The sequence below is a fragment of the Scleropages formosus genome, chromosome 7 (genome assembly GCF_900964775.1).
Source record: "Scleropages formosus chromosome 7, fSclFor1.1, whole genome shotgun sequence".
Taxonomy (NCBI): Eukaryota; Metazoa; Chordata; class Actinopteri; order Osteoglossiformes; family Osteoglossidae; genus Scleropages; species Scleropages formosus.
In genome coordinates, this window is record NC_041812.1 from 5,517,037 (window position 1) to 5,533,323 (window position 16,287).

At 50.8% G+C, this 16,287-nt stretch overlaps 1 protein-coding gene across 1 annotated transcript; it reads right to left on the minus strand.

Annotated features, from left to right (window-relative positions):
* On the minus strand, nt 1-14,491 carry LOC108937511 (leucine zipper transcription factor-like protein 1). Its single transcript, XM_018757508.1, has 10 exons — nt 14,239-14,491; nt 12,575-12,699; nt 12,027-12,221; nt 5,527-5,587; nt 5,070-5,141; nt 2,947-3,012; nt 2,727-2,804; nt 1,414-1,590; nt 656-759; nt 1-169 (listed from the first exon to the last, which is right to left on the minus strand). The coding sequence occupies exons 1-10, from the start codon at nt 14,239-14,241 to the stop codon at nt 151-153; spliced, it is 900 nt and encodes a 299-aa protein (XP_018613024.1). The 5' UTR covers nt 14,242-14,491; the 3' UTR covers nt 1-150.
* Nucleotides 14,492-16,287: the final 1,796 nt, after the last annotated feature.

The following is a 16,287-nucleotide window of genomic DNA, read 5'->3' on the forward strand; positions in this document are numbered from 1 at the left end:
TACAAATCGCATCTTTATTTCCGAGTCTCCCGACTCTTCAACCGGCAACGTGGAAAGAGCGCATCGCCAATGAAAACTCTCCTTTCTCCTTGATTTCTGGTCACTCCTTCTTCCTTCATCCATTCTGAGCCACGTACACGACAGAGGGACTCACTCATCTGACTCATACCTGGGGAGAAAAAAACATTTACTGGCATACTGTGTTTGTTTTTCTTTTTTTTTTTTTTTTTTTGGGGGGGGGGGGGGGGGGGGGCACGGTGTCATGAAACCTTTACTTTTTTTGACCTCATAAACTGTGAGCTTCACAAATGTTGAAGTTGAACAGAGGGGAGCCTTCCGCTGAAGTGTTGTTTATGCTCTTTTTCGTTATAACCAGCGCTCCTAGAACGGGGGTGAGAAAAAGGAGCCTGAATGCTCACTTACTCATCCCGAGCACCGCAAACTGCAACTCGTGTTCGCGCTCACGATGTAGGCGTGAAACGAGCTTGCGAGGTCAGGGTCGGACAGGACGACGGACAGAGACGCACAACACGGACGGCCGGGGGTCTCTCTGCGAGGGGCTCCGTCTCCACTCCAAGCGGGACTCTTGCGTACGACGCGTGTGTGAGGACGCACGAAGCGGGCCTGGGGTGTGTATGCGGCGCACGGTGCTCACTTCTGCAGCCGCTTCCTCAGTTCCTTGATCTGCTCGTTCTTCTTGGTGAGGATCTCCTTCATATTGCGGTAGGCGGTTGTCTGCTGGAACTTCTTCTCCAGCTCCTAGTGCAAAACACCACATAATTACATTGTTTTTATTTAGCAGACACTTTTCTCCAGAGCAGCTTCCAATGAGCCCTACGTAGTGTTACCAGCCCACACACCTTGTTCACCGCGGTGACTTACACTGCTAGATACACTACTTACACTGGGTCACTCATCCATACATCAGTGGAACACACACTCTCTCTCTCTGTCCCTCACACACTATAGATGAATCTGAAGAGCATGTCTTTGGAGTGTGAGAGGAAACCAGAGCACCCGGAGGGAACCTACACAGACAACACGCAAAGTCTACACAGACTGAGCGGGGATCAAACTCACATCCTTTCGCACCACCCAGACACCGTGAGACAGCAGTGCTACTCACTGTGCCACCCTGTCTCCCCCAACTCCTGCATGACTGTGCCCTGTCGCCCTTTTTTAAAGAAAAAGAAACCCACGCAGGAGCTGTCGAAACAACCCTGGGCTGTAGAATGGGCAGGGCTCAGTGGCAGGTCTCCACCTGAAGATACTGAGGAATGAAAAAGTGCGATTATATGGCTTTGCCAGCTGGGAGGGAGCGGTTTAGCTCTGGGGCCCTGAAAGCGATGGGTGAGGGGAGGAGAACGTACACACACACACACACACAGATAGCAAGGAGGAGGGGGGGCACACCTTCTCAGCCTGGGCCAGCTGCTCCTGCACCCGAAGCAGATCGTGCTTCGCCAAGACCAGGTTGTCCTGCAGGTCTTTCTGGGAGGCCGTGCTGTCGTTCATGGATTTCTGGAAGTCGGTCTTGAGCGCCGCCACCGTGTCCTCCAGCTTGCTGATCTCCTGGGACCGGAGGGCAAGCTGGGGAGAGGACACCATAGTGGAGCGGTTAAGAGCTCTGGTTAGGGGACTGGATGGGTGACCATCAAGTAGTAGAGAGGACAAGGATGTCAAACAGTAACTTGAATGTTAAAGGCTCACACTGCAGAAAGTAATACGTTTCTACTATTAAACTGTGTATCACATATATCCATTCGCGGTGGTGTGGGGTCTATTCCAAACATGATGCAAGGCACCCCACGGATAGGATGACAGTTCATCAGAGGACAGTCACTCACACGTTCGCTCGCTCAGGCAGGAGGAGTTTAGAGTCACCAATTCACCCGAAACACATGTCTTTGGAGTGTGGGAGGAAACCAGAGCACCTGCAGGAAACCCCCGCAAACACCGGAGAACGTGCAAACTCCGTAGGGACTGAGCCAGCTTCAAAGTAACGTCTGAATCTGTAATCGGGAGCACTACGGCACCAGTGCTACCCACTGTGCCGCCATGCAGCCCCTGGGATATGCACATTAACTGAAAGTACAACAGCAACACAGGAAAACGAAGTTCAAAGAAATACATACCATTGACGTTCCGGGCAGCAAAGGAAAAAAAAAAAAAAGGGAAGAAAACAGGAATCACATAAAGCAGAAATGTGACAGTGACTTGGCGTTCTCGAGAAGACGGCGCCCGCCCTGGACGGGCGTCACGGGACAGTCCCGTGTCATTCCTACCGCGGACCGAGGGCCCGGCTCCGAGGTTTGCGTGGGAGTCTCGTCGGGGCCGGGTTTCTCGTCCTAGTTCCGTCCTCGGGCCACGTGACGAGAACATAAACCGGCAAAAAAATCTCGCCGCCTGTGCCGAGTTTCACGTGATATCAGGGTGATGCGGCACCTGTCTTGGGCAACTGCACCCTGGACCCTTCGGCACGTCCTCTATCACAGCGTTTTACTATGGTACGTATATCGACTAACTTTTCACTATGCGCACAGGACTCCACTCAGGAGCTCCAGCACCTGGCTCTGCTCGCCAGTAGGTACAGTAATTCCTTACACTGGATTTTTCAATCATTCCCACCGAAATACTACAGGGAATAAAATTTTCAACCGCAAGTGCAATTAAACAAAAAAAAAGCCCTAATTTCACAGGCTACCTGCACAGAAACGTTTTCTTACCTGATGATCTCCTTGGACCTTCTGTAGGTCCTTGAGGGCCTGCTCCACCTTCAGCTTCTCGTCTAAGGCGTTTGTGGCCTGAACAACAAACAGCGCATCACAGCACAACCCAGGGGCAGGACACACCGGCACGGCGAACCCTGCAACCCCTAACAAACAAACTGCCCGAAAATGGTAAAAACAAAAAAAGTCAACATTTCCATGAAGAAATAAAATGTACCTGCGATTCTAAGGTCCGGAGCCTGGCTTTCAGCTTGTTGTTCTCCTCCTGAAGTCTGGCAATCTCCTGCAAACGCCAAAAAACGAGCGGTTTGGGCATATTATTAATACACACACACACACTTTCTGAACCACTTGTCCCATACAGGGTCACGGGGAGCCAGAGCCTAACCCGGCAACACAGGGCGTAAGGCTGGAGGAGGAGGGGACGCACCCAGGACGGGACGCCAGTCCATCGCAAGGCACCCCAAGCGGGACTCGAACCCCAGACCCACCAGATAGCAGGACCCAGTCCGACCCGCTACGCCACCCTGCCCCGATACTAATTAATTAATGTACTTTTTTCTGTCACTGTTTCCAAAGTAACAGTGTGAGGTTTGTACACTAACCTACTTACCCTGGGTTACCCTTTTATACATCTGGGTCATTTTTAGTGGAGCAACTCAGCTATTGGAGGGGTGTGATGGGTTTGGCCTGTGTCCACTATGTGGTGGGGTTGGGGTTCGAGCCCCGCTTGGGGTGCCTGGCGGTGGACCGGCATCCCGTCTAAGGTGCGTCCCCTCCCCCTTCGGCCTTGCGCCGTGTTGCCGGGTGGGCTCCGGGGTCACCGCGACCCCACTTGGGACAAGTGGTTATAGCAATTGCAAAAAAAAAAAAAAAAAAAGTCAGGTACTAAGTACCATGCTAAAGGGTACCATAGCAGGTGGGATTTGAACCCGAATGCAGTATTTCGAGCGCATGACAACAGCTCTGAAATCTACACTTCCCCTGCCCTTCCGATGGGCGACAAGCTGACGGCTGCAGAGCCGCCGCCCCATTAAGCATGTAAATTTATTCACCGATCTGACGCTTTTCTCCAAAACGACTTACATTTTAATCTGCCGACAATTATTTACTCATTTACGCAGCTGGGTAATTTTACCGGAGCGATTTTAGGACCATCTTATAAGACGCAAAAGCGACGGCGCCGGGTTCCAAGCAACAGCTGCGTGTTTTCCGCAACCTGCTCCGAGCGCGCGAGGTGCTACGGTCCCCCGTCGGCTCCGAGGTCAAAAAGGCGCAGGGAGGACGCGCGTGTGGCGCGAGGTTAGAGCCACATAACAAAACAATCTGGGCCACGATAACATCAGTTTAAACGTCAACAGACAGATCGCGGCGGGGCTGCGTGACGGATTCCGGCACTTGGCGTTAACCTGCATCTGCAGGACGGGTAGCGTGTGGAGGAGCGAAGTCCCGTGGAACTGAGACTCCATCTGATCGATATCATTCTAGGGCAGCAGGTGGCGCAGTGGTTACAGCTGCTGCCTGTGGAGTCAAAAGAGCAAGGTACTTACCCTAAACTCACACACACATTTTCTGAACCGCTCATCCCATATGGGGTCACGGGGAACCGGAGCCTAACCCGGCAACACAGGGCGTAAGGCCGGAGGGGGAGGGGACGCACCCAGGATGGGACGCCAGTCCGTCGCAAGGCACCCCAAGCGGGACTTGAACCCCAGACCCACTGGAGAGCAGGACCCAGCCCAACCCACTGCGCCATCGCGCCCCCCCTTACCCTAAACTGCTCCAGTAAAATGACCCAGCTGTATAATGGGTGGGGTGCGGTGGCGCAGTGGGTTGGACCGCAGTCCTGCTCTCCGGTGGGTCTGGGGTTCAAGTCCCGCTTGGGGTGCCTTGTGATGGACTGGCGTCCCGTCCTGGGTGTGTCCCCTTCCCCCTCCGGCCTTACGCCCTGTGTTGCCGGGTAGGCTCCGGTTCCCCGTGACCCCGTACGGGACAAGCGGTTCTGAAAATGTGTGTGTGTGTGTGTATAATGGGTAAATAACTATAGGTATCTACACATTGTAAGTCGCTTTGGAGAAAAGTGTCAGACAAATGACTAAATGCAAGTGCTGCAACGCTGTGGCAATTCTGCAAACTACGTGAACAAATAAAAGAAAAACGGAGACGGTGACCGCAACGCCGTCCCGGCGCGTGTCCCGCTGCAGGACTTCCACCGGATGCGCGACGGCGGAGGGTTCGTGCAGAAGCGCTGCAGCCCACGTGGGCTTCCACGGAAGCGAGGCGACGGTTCCACGGGGGACGTTAAAGGCCCGCGCCGCGAGACGGACGGCCACGCCTTACCTTGTTCAGGAGCTCGGAAACGCCTCCCTCGTTCAAAGGGGCCAGCTTGGCTTTGCTCGGCTCCTGCTGGCTCTGCGACAGAAGGTGGAGAACGCGGCACAACGAGAAACGCCGCCGCACATTAAGAGCCGTGCATTTCGCGCGTGCGTCAGGTGGCATTATTGTCAAAACGTCGAGGCGCAGATAAAATCGGTTTGAGAAGTGTTTGTGTCGATGAGTATCAGGCACCTCGCAAAAACAGTCTGGCTCTGAATCTTAAAATCAGAACAGAAATTTTTTTTTTCTTTCCAATCAGATATGACATCCGCATCTGCGCTAGAATACACTTTAAATAAGTGTCACGCCGCAGGGGGTGCGTAACGTAGGCACGGTGACAAGTGTGTGCAGGGGTGGGTTTCGTCTCTGTGTGTGTGTGTGTGTGTGTGTGTGTGTGTGTGTGTGTGTGTGTGTCAGTCACCTTCTTGTTGGTGCTCCTGAACTCGGCCTTCTCGAACTCAGCCACCCGCTCCAGGAGGTCCCTGAAATTGAAGATGAAAAAAGATGAGATAAGATAAGATGAGATGAGATAAGATAAGATAAAAAAAAGATAAAGATAAAAAAGATACTTTATTGTCACTGTATGCAATACAATAACATTTTGTGTGGCAACCCTCAGAAGAACAGGAGCAGAAAGAACACAATAAATAAATAAGAATTAGGTCGAAACCCTCAGTCCTTAGTAGCCTTGGGGGGGGTGGATGTGGGGGAGCAATGGAGGCGGAAGCTGGATTTTGTGATCGGTTTTCTCTGGCTGGGCAGGGAGGGTGTGATGGAGGCCACAGCTCTGGGAAAGAAGCCGGTCCTCAAGTCTGTCGGTGCGGGATCTTATCGTCCTGGACCGTTTGCCAGGCGGCAGCGGTTCGAACGGGGAGTGACCGGGGCGTGCGGTGTCCTCAGTCGACCGGCATAGGTGGTGTAAAAAAACGACTGCGGTCCTTCGAGCCGAACTGCTGTCGCTTTTTACAGTTGAAGAGGGAGAAGGGGGCAGGAAGCAGACAACAGGATAGCGCGGCATCGCCGCTTCACGGGCCTTAAAGGTCGAGTTCAAAAGTTGAGCCCCAGCTAATGAACAGCGATCTTCCGAGAAACCGCAGGATTGTGATGGAGATCTCTAACGGAGGGAAGGACGTCTCGGTGAAGAGAAAGGAAAGCGAAAGGACGAGCTGCGTTAAAACAACAGCGGCAGTTTTGAAAGACTCTTGAGTCTCGCTATAGAGCAATAGTTGTGCTGCTACGAAACACACCCACACCGTCTGAAACCACTTGTCCCAACCGGGATCGCGGCGAACCGAAGCCTAACCCGGCAACACAGGGCGCAAGGCTGGAGAGGGAGGGGACACACCCAGGACGGGACACCAGTCCATCACAAGGCACCCCAAGCGGGACTTGAACCCCAGCCCCACCGGAGAGCAGGACCCCCTCAAACCCACCGTGCCATTGGTAGGACACACCATGTTTGCATTTACATGTATTTATTTATCAGACACTTTTCCCCAAAGCAACTTCTATTGAACTCTGTAGTGTTATGAGCCCACACACCTTATTCACCGCGGTGACTTACACTGCTAGATACACTACTTACACTGGGTCACTCATCCACACATCAGTGGAACACACACACTCTGTCAATCACACACTATGGGTGAACCTGAACAGGTTATCTTTGGACTGTGGGTGGAAACCAGAGCACCCCGAGGAAACCCAGACAGACACAGGGAGAACATACAAACTCCACAACATGCAGACTGTTACAAACCCTTCTCTCGGGATGATCACATGATCTCATCCCTTGGTTTCTGCGCAGTGGGATCGAGACCAGGACCAGTGAAAAGTGCGAGCGCACGTGCGGGAAATTGGTTTTTTATTCACAAGGAACTCAGCTCCCACGTTTGAGGGAATGAGCCACCATGTTTTCCCAGCTCTTTTAGAGCAGCTCCCAGAGATGTAGGACACGTGCGTGTTGCTCTTCCCTGTCCAGACCATCGTATTACCCAGGGTGCCCGTGCGCCCTCGCTCCTCACTGGAGCTGTGTGAATAAAGCCATCAGAAAATCCCAGCGGTAATGATAGGCAGCTCTCGACTTCTGCTGCATGATTTTCGTCTCCGGTCCAAAGGGTCTCCCTGGAAGAGGCTGAAAGGCAGAGAAGTGCAGACAATGTTGTCTTCGAGGCCGTGAGAAAAGAGGTCGTGCAAAGCAAGTTCCTTCTCTGCTCACACCAGGCATGAAAAATGAACAGCCACTCGTGACAGATGGTCTCCGATTACACCCCGCGTTCGTGTGTGTGTGTGTGTGTGTGTGTGTGTGTGCGTGTATGTGTGTGCGTGCGTGCGTGCGGTTCCTCCAGCAACCACCAAACTCCTTTCAGATGCTGCCAGATGCCAACTCGGAAGGGCTTTGCTTACAGCACTGGGGGGGAGGAGCGGGTTCAGATCGCGATGTTGACCTCTTGTTGCATGTAACTTACCTTGTCCAACAAGGTTTGCACGGACCCCCCAAAACCCAGCCATGCTTCATACGCGAGCACGGGACAGAAAACCCTTGAGGGATCAGTCCACCTCACCAGTAATTACACCCCCCGCAACCCCCACCCTGCCACATTTCGAGTCGCAGCTCGTTCACCCGCTCTCACACAATCCAACTGCCAATCACTCACGGCACCATGGTGAGGAGCGGGCACGGGTGGGGCGGGAACGCTGTGGCCCACTGACGCTCACGGTACGTCTAAAAATACTGCCACTACATCTATTTATTTAGCAGACACGTTTCTCCAAAGTGACTTCCAATGAACTCTATGTAGCGTGATATCAGCCCACACACCTTATTCACCGCGGTGACTTACACTGCTAGATACGCTACTTACACTGGGTCACTCACCCATACATCAGTGGAACACACACACACACACACACACACACACACACACTCTCTGGGGGAACCTGAACAGCATGTCTTTGGACTGTGGGAGGAAACCAGAGCACCTGGAGGAAACCCACGCAGACATGCAAACTCCACACAGACTGAGCGGGTAGCGAACCCATGACCTCTCGCACCACCCAGGTGCTGAGACAGCAGCGCTACTCGCTCTGCCGCCCACATCTACACCTCTAACGCTTCCCTCACTCGGCTGGAGAGTAAATCCAGAGGAACACACGCAACCTGCGGGGATAAAAAACACCGCACTGTCACCACAGAGCTCATCGGAAATGTTTACATTACAAACAGGGTGCTGTAAGGTGTAAAAAAGATTGTTAATTCCTAGTTGGTAATTAAGAAAAAAAATGACCCCTTCGCTCATCTATTTCTGCTCGCTTGGTGGTCCCGCGCATGAAAGATAAAGCGCGGAGGTTCTCGGTTCTGGCTCCGTTGTGGTGGAACGACCTTCCCCTGTCACTCAGAACCGCTGAAACTCTCGTCTACAAGAAGGGTCTGAAAAGTCACCTTTTCCAGACTCACTTTGGAGAAGACCCTTCCAGCTCATGCATGGTATAAATGTTCATGCACCGTTAACTTCATGATCTTCCCCAGATAGGCCTTTACACGGCCGCTACTCCCGTATTGTATGTAAATGTTTGTGTACCTTTAAAAAAAAAAACAAAAAAAAATTGTAGTAAGGTTATCAGAATTCATCTAGCTTGTGTTTTACGCACCTACTCGAGCGATGAACATCGGTGCTTCAAGTGGAAAGTAACAAACTAGGTTTACTTGGGAATAACATCTCTGCAGCCATGTCTCTTTCTCCTAATATAATGCACAAATTGTATTTTCGCGGAGATGTACGTCACATTGGACAAAAGCATCTGCTGAATGAATAAATGTAAATAAGCAAGGAAGTTACTGATGTATAGAAAGGGCCCATGTGCACAACAGGAAAGGGTTAATGGCAGCAGCCTTCTGATTGGCCAAGGAAAAAACAACTGTTTACAGACAACAACAATACACAAACACTGATTGAAACTGCTTGTCCCAAGCAGGGTCGTGGCAACCTGGAGCCTAACCTGGCAGTGCAGGGCCCAAGGCCGCAGAGGGAGAGGACACTCATCTGCCACAGGGCACCCCGAGCGGGACTCGAACCCCAGACCCACCCGAGAGGAGGCACAGACCAAGCCTGCTGCACCTCCGCACCCCCCAGACATCCATAGCGAAGTACGAAACAGTAGGAGCGCAGGAAATAACACGCGTTCTCACATCCATTGAAAATAATATTTACATTTGTTCATTTACCAGACTCTTTCCTCCAAAGCAACTTATTAGAATTATTAACTAGTATAAAGGGAACTTATCATGGTAGGTATACTACAGTAAACTTCAGACACTCATTTACCCATTTACACTCATGCGCTCTCTCACACACACACACTCTGTGCATTTTAGAATCAGCAGTTTAATTGAATGCATCTTCGGAGGGTAGCGGGGACCCCACGCCAACAAGGGAGAAAAGGCAAACCGATCCACGGCTCCCCGCTGCACCGCTGTGCCGCGTTGCTGCAGAAATCTCAACGAGGCGGTCGTGCGCACAGCGCACCGTAACATCGCACTGAATCCATGTAGATGTTACGCAAGCGATATTTTATGCTGTGCAGAGACACTGTATACAGCTCCCGTCGTTCATGCATTCTGGCCCATCTTCGCCCCGACTTGTTCTCGGGGCAGCTCCACGACACTTTTGGCGTCAGTCCCAACACATCGCAGGGGGGGCGGCACTTTTCCACCAGCTATTTTACTGCGTTGAGTCGCCGCCAGCGTCTGCAGCAGTAAAAACGACGGGGCCCGCAGGGTGGCTGGCCGCAAGTCTGGGCACCGAGAGACGCTTTGGAACGACGCGCGTGCCAACCGTGGCCCTTCGGCAGAGAGAGCGGACTGTGGAACGGCCCCGCTGGCCCGGATCCAACGCCGCCATCGTGCATTGGGCAAGATACAAAAAAATGGGCGGCACGGTGGTGTAAGTGAGCAGCGCTGCTGTCTCGCAGCGCCTGGGTGGTGAGAGGGGACACGGGTCTGTCGTGCTCAGTCTGTGTGGAGTTTGCATGTTCTAAACCGGTCTGCGTGGGTTTCCTCCGGGTGCTCTGGTTTCCTCCCACAGTCCAAAGGCATGCTGTTCAGGTTTCCCCATAGTGTGTGTGTGTTCCACGGATGTATGGATGAGTGACCCAGTGCAAGTAGTGTATCTAGTAGTGTAAGTCTTTGGGTGCTCTGGTTTCCTCCCACAGTCCAAAGACATGCTGTTCAGGTTCTGCCATGGTGTGTGTGTGTTCCACTGATATATGGATGAGTGAGCCAGTGTAAGTAGTGTATCTAGCAGTGTAAGTTACCCTGGTGAATGAGGTGTGTGGGCTGGTAACACTACGTAGAGTTCATTGGAAGTCGCTTTAGAGAAAAGCATCTGATAGAGAAATAAATGTAAAACAACAGACCTCGGCTTGAGATTTCTATAGGTTGTTATATGTTTTCTAAGAGTCATGCTAGAGTCGTCCAGGCAGGCGCCGAGACGCGGTCCCTCTGAACCGAGTGCAGCGCAACAGCTCCGGGCTCAGACACTAAGGAGATTACAGCAGACGGAGGAAACTCGACGGCCGAGGCGCTGCACTTCAAAAGGTGCGCAGCAGCTGCGGAGGAAACGGCAGAGGTAAGAGGAAGAAGAAGAAAAACAGCAGCGCAGAAGCGGCGGCCTGTCTTTCTCATGGGAACGGGTGGCTTCACTTCGACCTCTGTCTAGAAACGCGGGGGAGCGGGGGGATGTGGGGTGGGGATGAGGTAGCCAGCTGCCACAGCTTTGCAGGATGTGGCTTCTAGAGAGTCTGTGAGTCGGCTCAGCTGTCGAGACTTGAACCCTGAACCTCGCAAAAAGGAAGCGGCACAGATAGCCAGCCCAAACTCGATCTTTTAATTGCGATTAAATAGCCCGCCGTAGACGCTATAGTGTTGCCATCGCCGATGATGATGTTCCAGCTCCAACAAGCCTGCGGGACCCTTGTGTGAATTTAATCTCGAAACACACCTGTGTTATGACAGCTAAACCGGTGCCGGAATACCGTTCCCGGAGCTGGGCTGCGATGAAGCGCGTTTGAAGTGGTGTCTGCTGGCGGTCGCCGCCTCCTTCTCACCTTAAAGCTCATTTAATCGACACGCTGAAACGCACACCAGCGCAACCAGCTTCGACATCTACTGGCCCAGCAAAGTTCCACGATTCAGACGGGACTCGCGCTCAGTTCGTCGGTGGTTCCGAGTGGCACGGTGGCCCAGCAGGTAGCGCTGGAGCCTCTCAACGGGTTTGGACACGAGTTCGAATCCGGCTCAGCTTGTGCGGCGTTTGCCAGTTCTTCCCATGTTCATGGGGGTTTCCTTCAGGTGCTCTGGTTTCCTCTCACAGTCTGAAGATGTGCTTTAAGTGAACTGGTGCCTCTAAACTCCGCTTTCTCTGTATGTGCGCGTGACCGCGGCGCAGTGGATCGTGCGGCGCGCGAGCCGTCTCACACCGTGGGCTTCCAGGATAGGCTCCAGACCACCATGACCCTGGCCTAGACAAGCAGCTATTGATGAACGAATTCATGTGTGGTGGTTTGATCCCCAGCAGACACAAAATAGCGCCACTGTGCCCTTGAGTACGACAAAGCCAACGGAAACGCTTCATCGGAAGTGCCGAACTGCAGGTCCGTTGAGATAAAAAGAAAAAAATACGGAGAGCAAATGACTGCAAAGAGAAACTCGCTGAATATAATGTGACACCAACCGAACTCCTCTGGTGATCCCTGGTGAGCCCAATGCTTTGTAGAGCCAAAGTGAGCTTCGTGAATTCGCTCAAGCCCCCCCAGAAGAGTTCGAAGGCCGCAAACGCGAGGTGCAAAAAGCACTGTGGGAAACGAGGCGGTTCGAGTCCCAGTCCACTCCGCCCCCCCCTCCCCCAACGCCACCGGTCCCACCTGTTCTCCAGCTCCGACACGTCCGTCTGCAGCTTCAGGTAGAACTTCTCGGCCTGCGAGAAGAGCTGTCGCAGGAGCAGCACGTTGGTGTGGGCCGTGTTGATGAGCTCGGTCTCCACCTCGCCTCGCACCACGGCCTGCAGGCCCTCCAGCATCTCCGACACCTCGTCCACGGTGAACGTCTCCTCCACCAGCCTGCGGGTGAGGGCGCCGTGATTTCCACACACATAGCGATTGGGCAGAGGTGCGGCGAGTGGCATTTGTGGCGGAAACTGCTCCGGGTACATCTGCGATCAGCGCAGCTGCCAAGCGATCGACGGAGGGATAGCGGACGGCAGGGCTGCGAGAAACAGTCAAAGCAAAAGCGTCTTCCGCAAATCGAGTCGGGGAGGGAAACCGCTGATGGCGAATGGAATTTTCTGGAAATATTTAACGAGCAATTTCATCGAGAACGACACCGGCCTGCGGTTTGACATGTAATGTTTTCCACAATCAACAAATCAACATCCCCTGCAAACGCACACTCGAACGCTGGTGCCGGTGCACACCTGCTGTCCTTGAGGTCCCGGAAACAGGAGTCGATGGTCTTGAGCCTCAAGTTCCTCTTGGACCTCGCGAAGCGCATGTAGTTGACCACCTCGTTCTGGTGGTGCTCACCGAACCCCAGGTCAGCCTGGGTGGAGGTACAAAGGAATAACGCGGGACAGTATGTCAAGTGTCTCTTTTAGTCCCCAGACTGTCCTTTCTCTAGGAGAGCATGTCGGATTTTAACGGTAACGTTCTCGGTCCCAGACAGGATTTTACACCGATTCCATCTGCGGAGAAGCCTGAGGACGCGTAGTTAAGTTGGGGGTGACAGCAGGTTGAGGGATGCAGTCTATAGAGCCCAGGGGTGCTGGAGTGCTAATGGGGACACTGGTGGAGTCTCATCAACCCTGGTCGGGTCACCTGGGCAACGGTGATGTTCGAAGCCCGAAACATACAGTGAGCTCACGTCACATCATTGACGGCGCATTCAAAGGCAGCACGTGGGGTATAATCGGGGCGAAATACCTACATCGTAAGTGTTGATCATGTGGTTGGGTACACAAGTTTCCTAGGGAGCATATTCGTCAAAGCAGGACCCAAAGGTCGCGGGTTTGAGTCTCGCCTCCAGCTGCGATGCCCTTGAGCAAAGTGTTCACCGTAAAATTGCTCCAGTAAGAATGACCCAGTTACACACACACACACACACACATTTTCTGAACCGCTTGTCCCATACAGGGTCACAGGGAACCGGAGCCTACCCGCAACTCAGGGCATAAGGCTGGAGAGGGAGGGGACACACCCAGGACGGGACGCCAGTCCGTCGCAAGGCACCCCAAGCGGGACTTGAACCCCAGACCCACCGGAGAGCAGGACCGTGGTCCAACCCACTGCGCCACTGCACCACCGCACCCCCCCTGACCCAGTTATATAAAAGAGTAAATAATTATAAGCATCTTAACACTGTAAGTGTCAGCTAAATTAAGTAATGTTGTCAGTTGTCTTGGGTGAGCAGGTAGAGCTATTAGACATGTTAAGGGTATGGGTCTGGATCTGTTTACACAGGAAAGGAAGTACACTGTTGGATATGTTTAAGGTTTGGGTTCTACTGCCCCTCACTGACAAACTCAACAGCCTGCATCCAATATGGAGACCATGAATGCCACCTTTCTTCATAGTTTATTTTAGTTTTCCTAAGCCTGATCATTTGAAAAGGGGTGCCCTATAAATGTTACTGTAGTTGGGAGATACAGCAACAGTGTCTGGAATGATGCTGATGGATGGCAGCAGGATCAGACCTCTGCTTTTAAGGCATACTTTGTTTGCCTTCCATCCCCACATTCAATCAATTTAGTACTGACACTTTCCTTTAAGTGACTTACAATGATAATTACAATTATTTACCCAGTTGTACAGCTGGGTAATTTTAGTAGAACAATTTAGAGTAAGTACGTTGCAAGGATACTACAGCTGGAGGTGGGATTCAAACCTACAACCTTTCGGTCCAAAAGAAGCAGCTCTAACCACTACGCTACCAATTGGCAATTGTCCCCTAGATATAAATAGAGGCGCCTGCTCAGTTGTACTGACTGGCATAAACAATTCAATTATACGTTTCACTCTACTCTTGTGTTACACAATGACAATGAGTCTCTGTGCTGCGAAATCGCTCCAGTTTTACACTCACCATTTCTTTTGTTTCCAGCTAATAAATCGTCTCTGTCCGACAAATTTGCCAAGGAAGATACAAACATCCACAATCCAGTTATTGTATTTATTACAGTTACTATGTTCTCGCGATCTCGGTGTTTATTCTACAGGTCGCACTGCTCCGTCCCTCCGGATTCTCCGTGCGTCCTGCTGCGCCTGGAGACGGAACGGCGTCATCGCGTTGCCAGCCAGCCGACGTCATTGAGTGACGTCATTACGCAAGACAGCGGACAATTTCCTCGTTGTGACGTTTTCAACCGGAAGACAATGGCGGCCAAACCCGGGAATTATGAACGATTTTTAAAATTATAGCGAACTTGTAGTGTGAATGTTACGCCAGTCGACGAAAAATACAATTTGTTCAGTTTCAGAAGAATGTCAGAAAAACTGTGCTATCATTCATGCAACGTAGTTTAAGCTTTTTCAAAGGCACTTTTTATTATAAATTTATAATTATATATATAAATTTACATTTATTCACGCTTTCTCCAGCGACTTACAATGAATGTTAAGCTACATAAATAAATAAATAAATAAATAAATAAAGCTCTGAAGCGAACTACTAGATGAGACTTAACCTGCAACGTTTGAGTCCAAAGGCAGGGGCTAACCCTAACCTTACCAGCTGCCGCAGCAACAATAAGCTTTTTATCTCTATCTTTTAAATCACAACCTAGATTTTGTTATTGACAAACCTACAGAACGCTATAGACTCTCTCTAAACATCCAATTGACTCAAGTGACAAATTTACCTCCGCAAGAGAGTTAACGTAAATGTTAACATTTAAACCGCAGAATTTAATGAACTCCGGAAGATTTTGGCCACATTTAATTTTTAAATTCTAGAATATGTCCACCACACCTTCGACTTGAGTAGTACCCTTGAGGAAGGTACTCACCCTAAACTTGTTCCAATAACAATTACGCAGCTATTTAAATGGGCAAATAATTGCAAGTCGATAATGCTGAAAGTCGCTTTGGAGAAAAGCATCAGCTAAATGAAATAAATATATTGTTCCTTTGAACAGCTGAGTTAAGACAGTCTTGTTATGCCGATTTGTTAAAGTCTAACTGATGAAGGCAGCGATATATCAGTGAACAACCTAGAACTAGAAGAACTCAATTCCATCTTTTCCATGCGCCGTTGATCCACAGTCAGTGCTAGGAAATTTATAACTGTTCTTTTATCATGAAATTGAGACTGAGGCTCTGAGATGAGCACAGATATTGCACAAAAGGGACTTTATTTTGCGCTGAGAAATTCTTTGGCCACAAACTAACCTACTGGCTACATTTACTATTTGCAGAAACCATGAAGGGTTTCCAGCTGGGTGAGGCCTTTAGGAAGAAGTGTGGTGTGTAGTGTGGTGTGTAGTGAAGTGAAGTGTGGTGTGCTGTCTAAGGATTATCACCCTGCAGGACCTGATAATTCTCTTCACCCCAGAAAGAACACTGTGTTACATTTATTCATTTAGATGATGCTTTTCTCCAAAGCAACTTACAACATTAAGGTATTTACAATTATTTACTCATTTAGACAGCTGGCTAATTTTTGGTAAGTACCTTGCTCAAGGGTACTACAGCCAGAGGTGGAGATTGGATCTGCAACCTTTGGATCCAAAGCGCTAACCACTACACTACCAGCTGTCCCTCCATCTCTAGCTGCTTTGTGCTTCCACTGACACAAGGTCCAAAATTAAATACTCACCGGCCATCAGTCTTGGTCCTGATGTGGTGGAACAAACTCTGTCTTTCCGTTAGAACTACAGAATCACTTCCAGCATTCAAAAGAATTTCAGAACTCAGCTGTTTTGGATCAATTTCCCCTCCAAACTGCAGACAGCTTCTAAAGTTAGACTTTCTCCACCCATTACTTCCTACCAACTAATTTTCCTTATCGTAAGTCACTTCTGCAGCTAGTGACAAAAATATGTGTGCAATAAAAAGGATGGCACGAAAGAAACAAGCTGTACTTCAGCAATTGTGTTTTTTTGTGTAAGGTCTCTTTCTGTTGTTGAAAGGATTT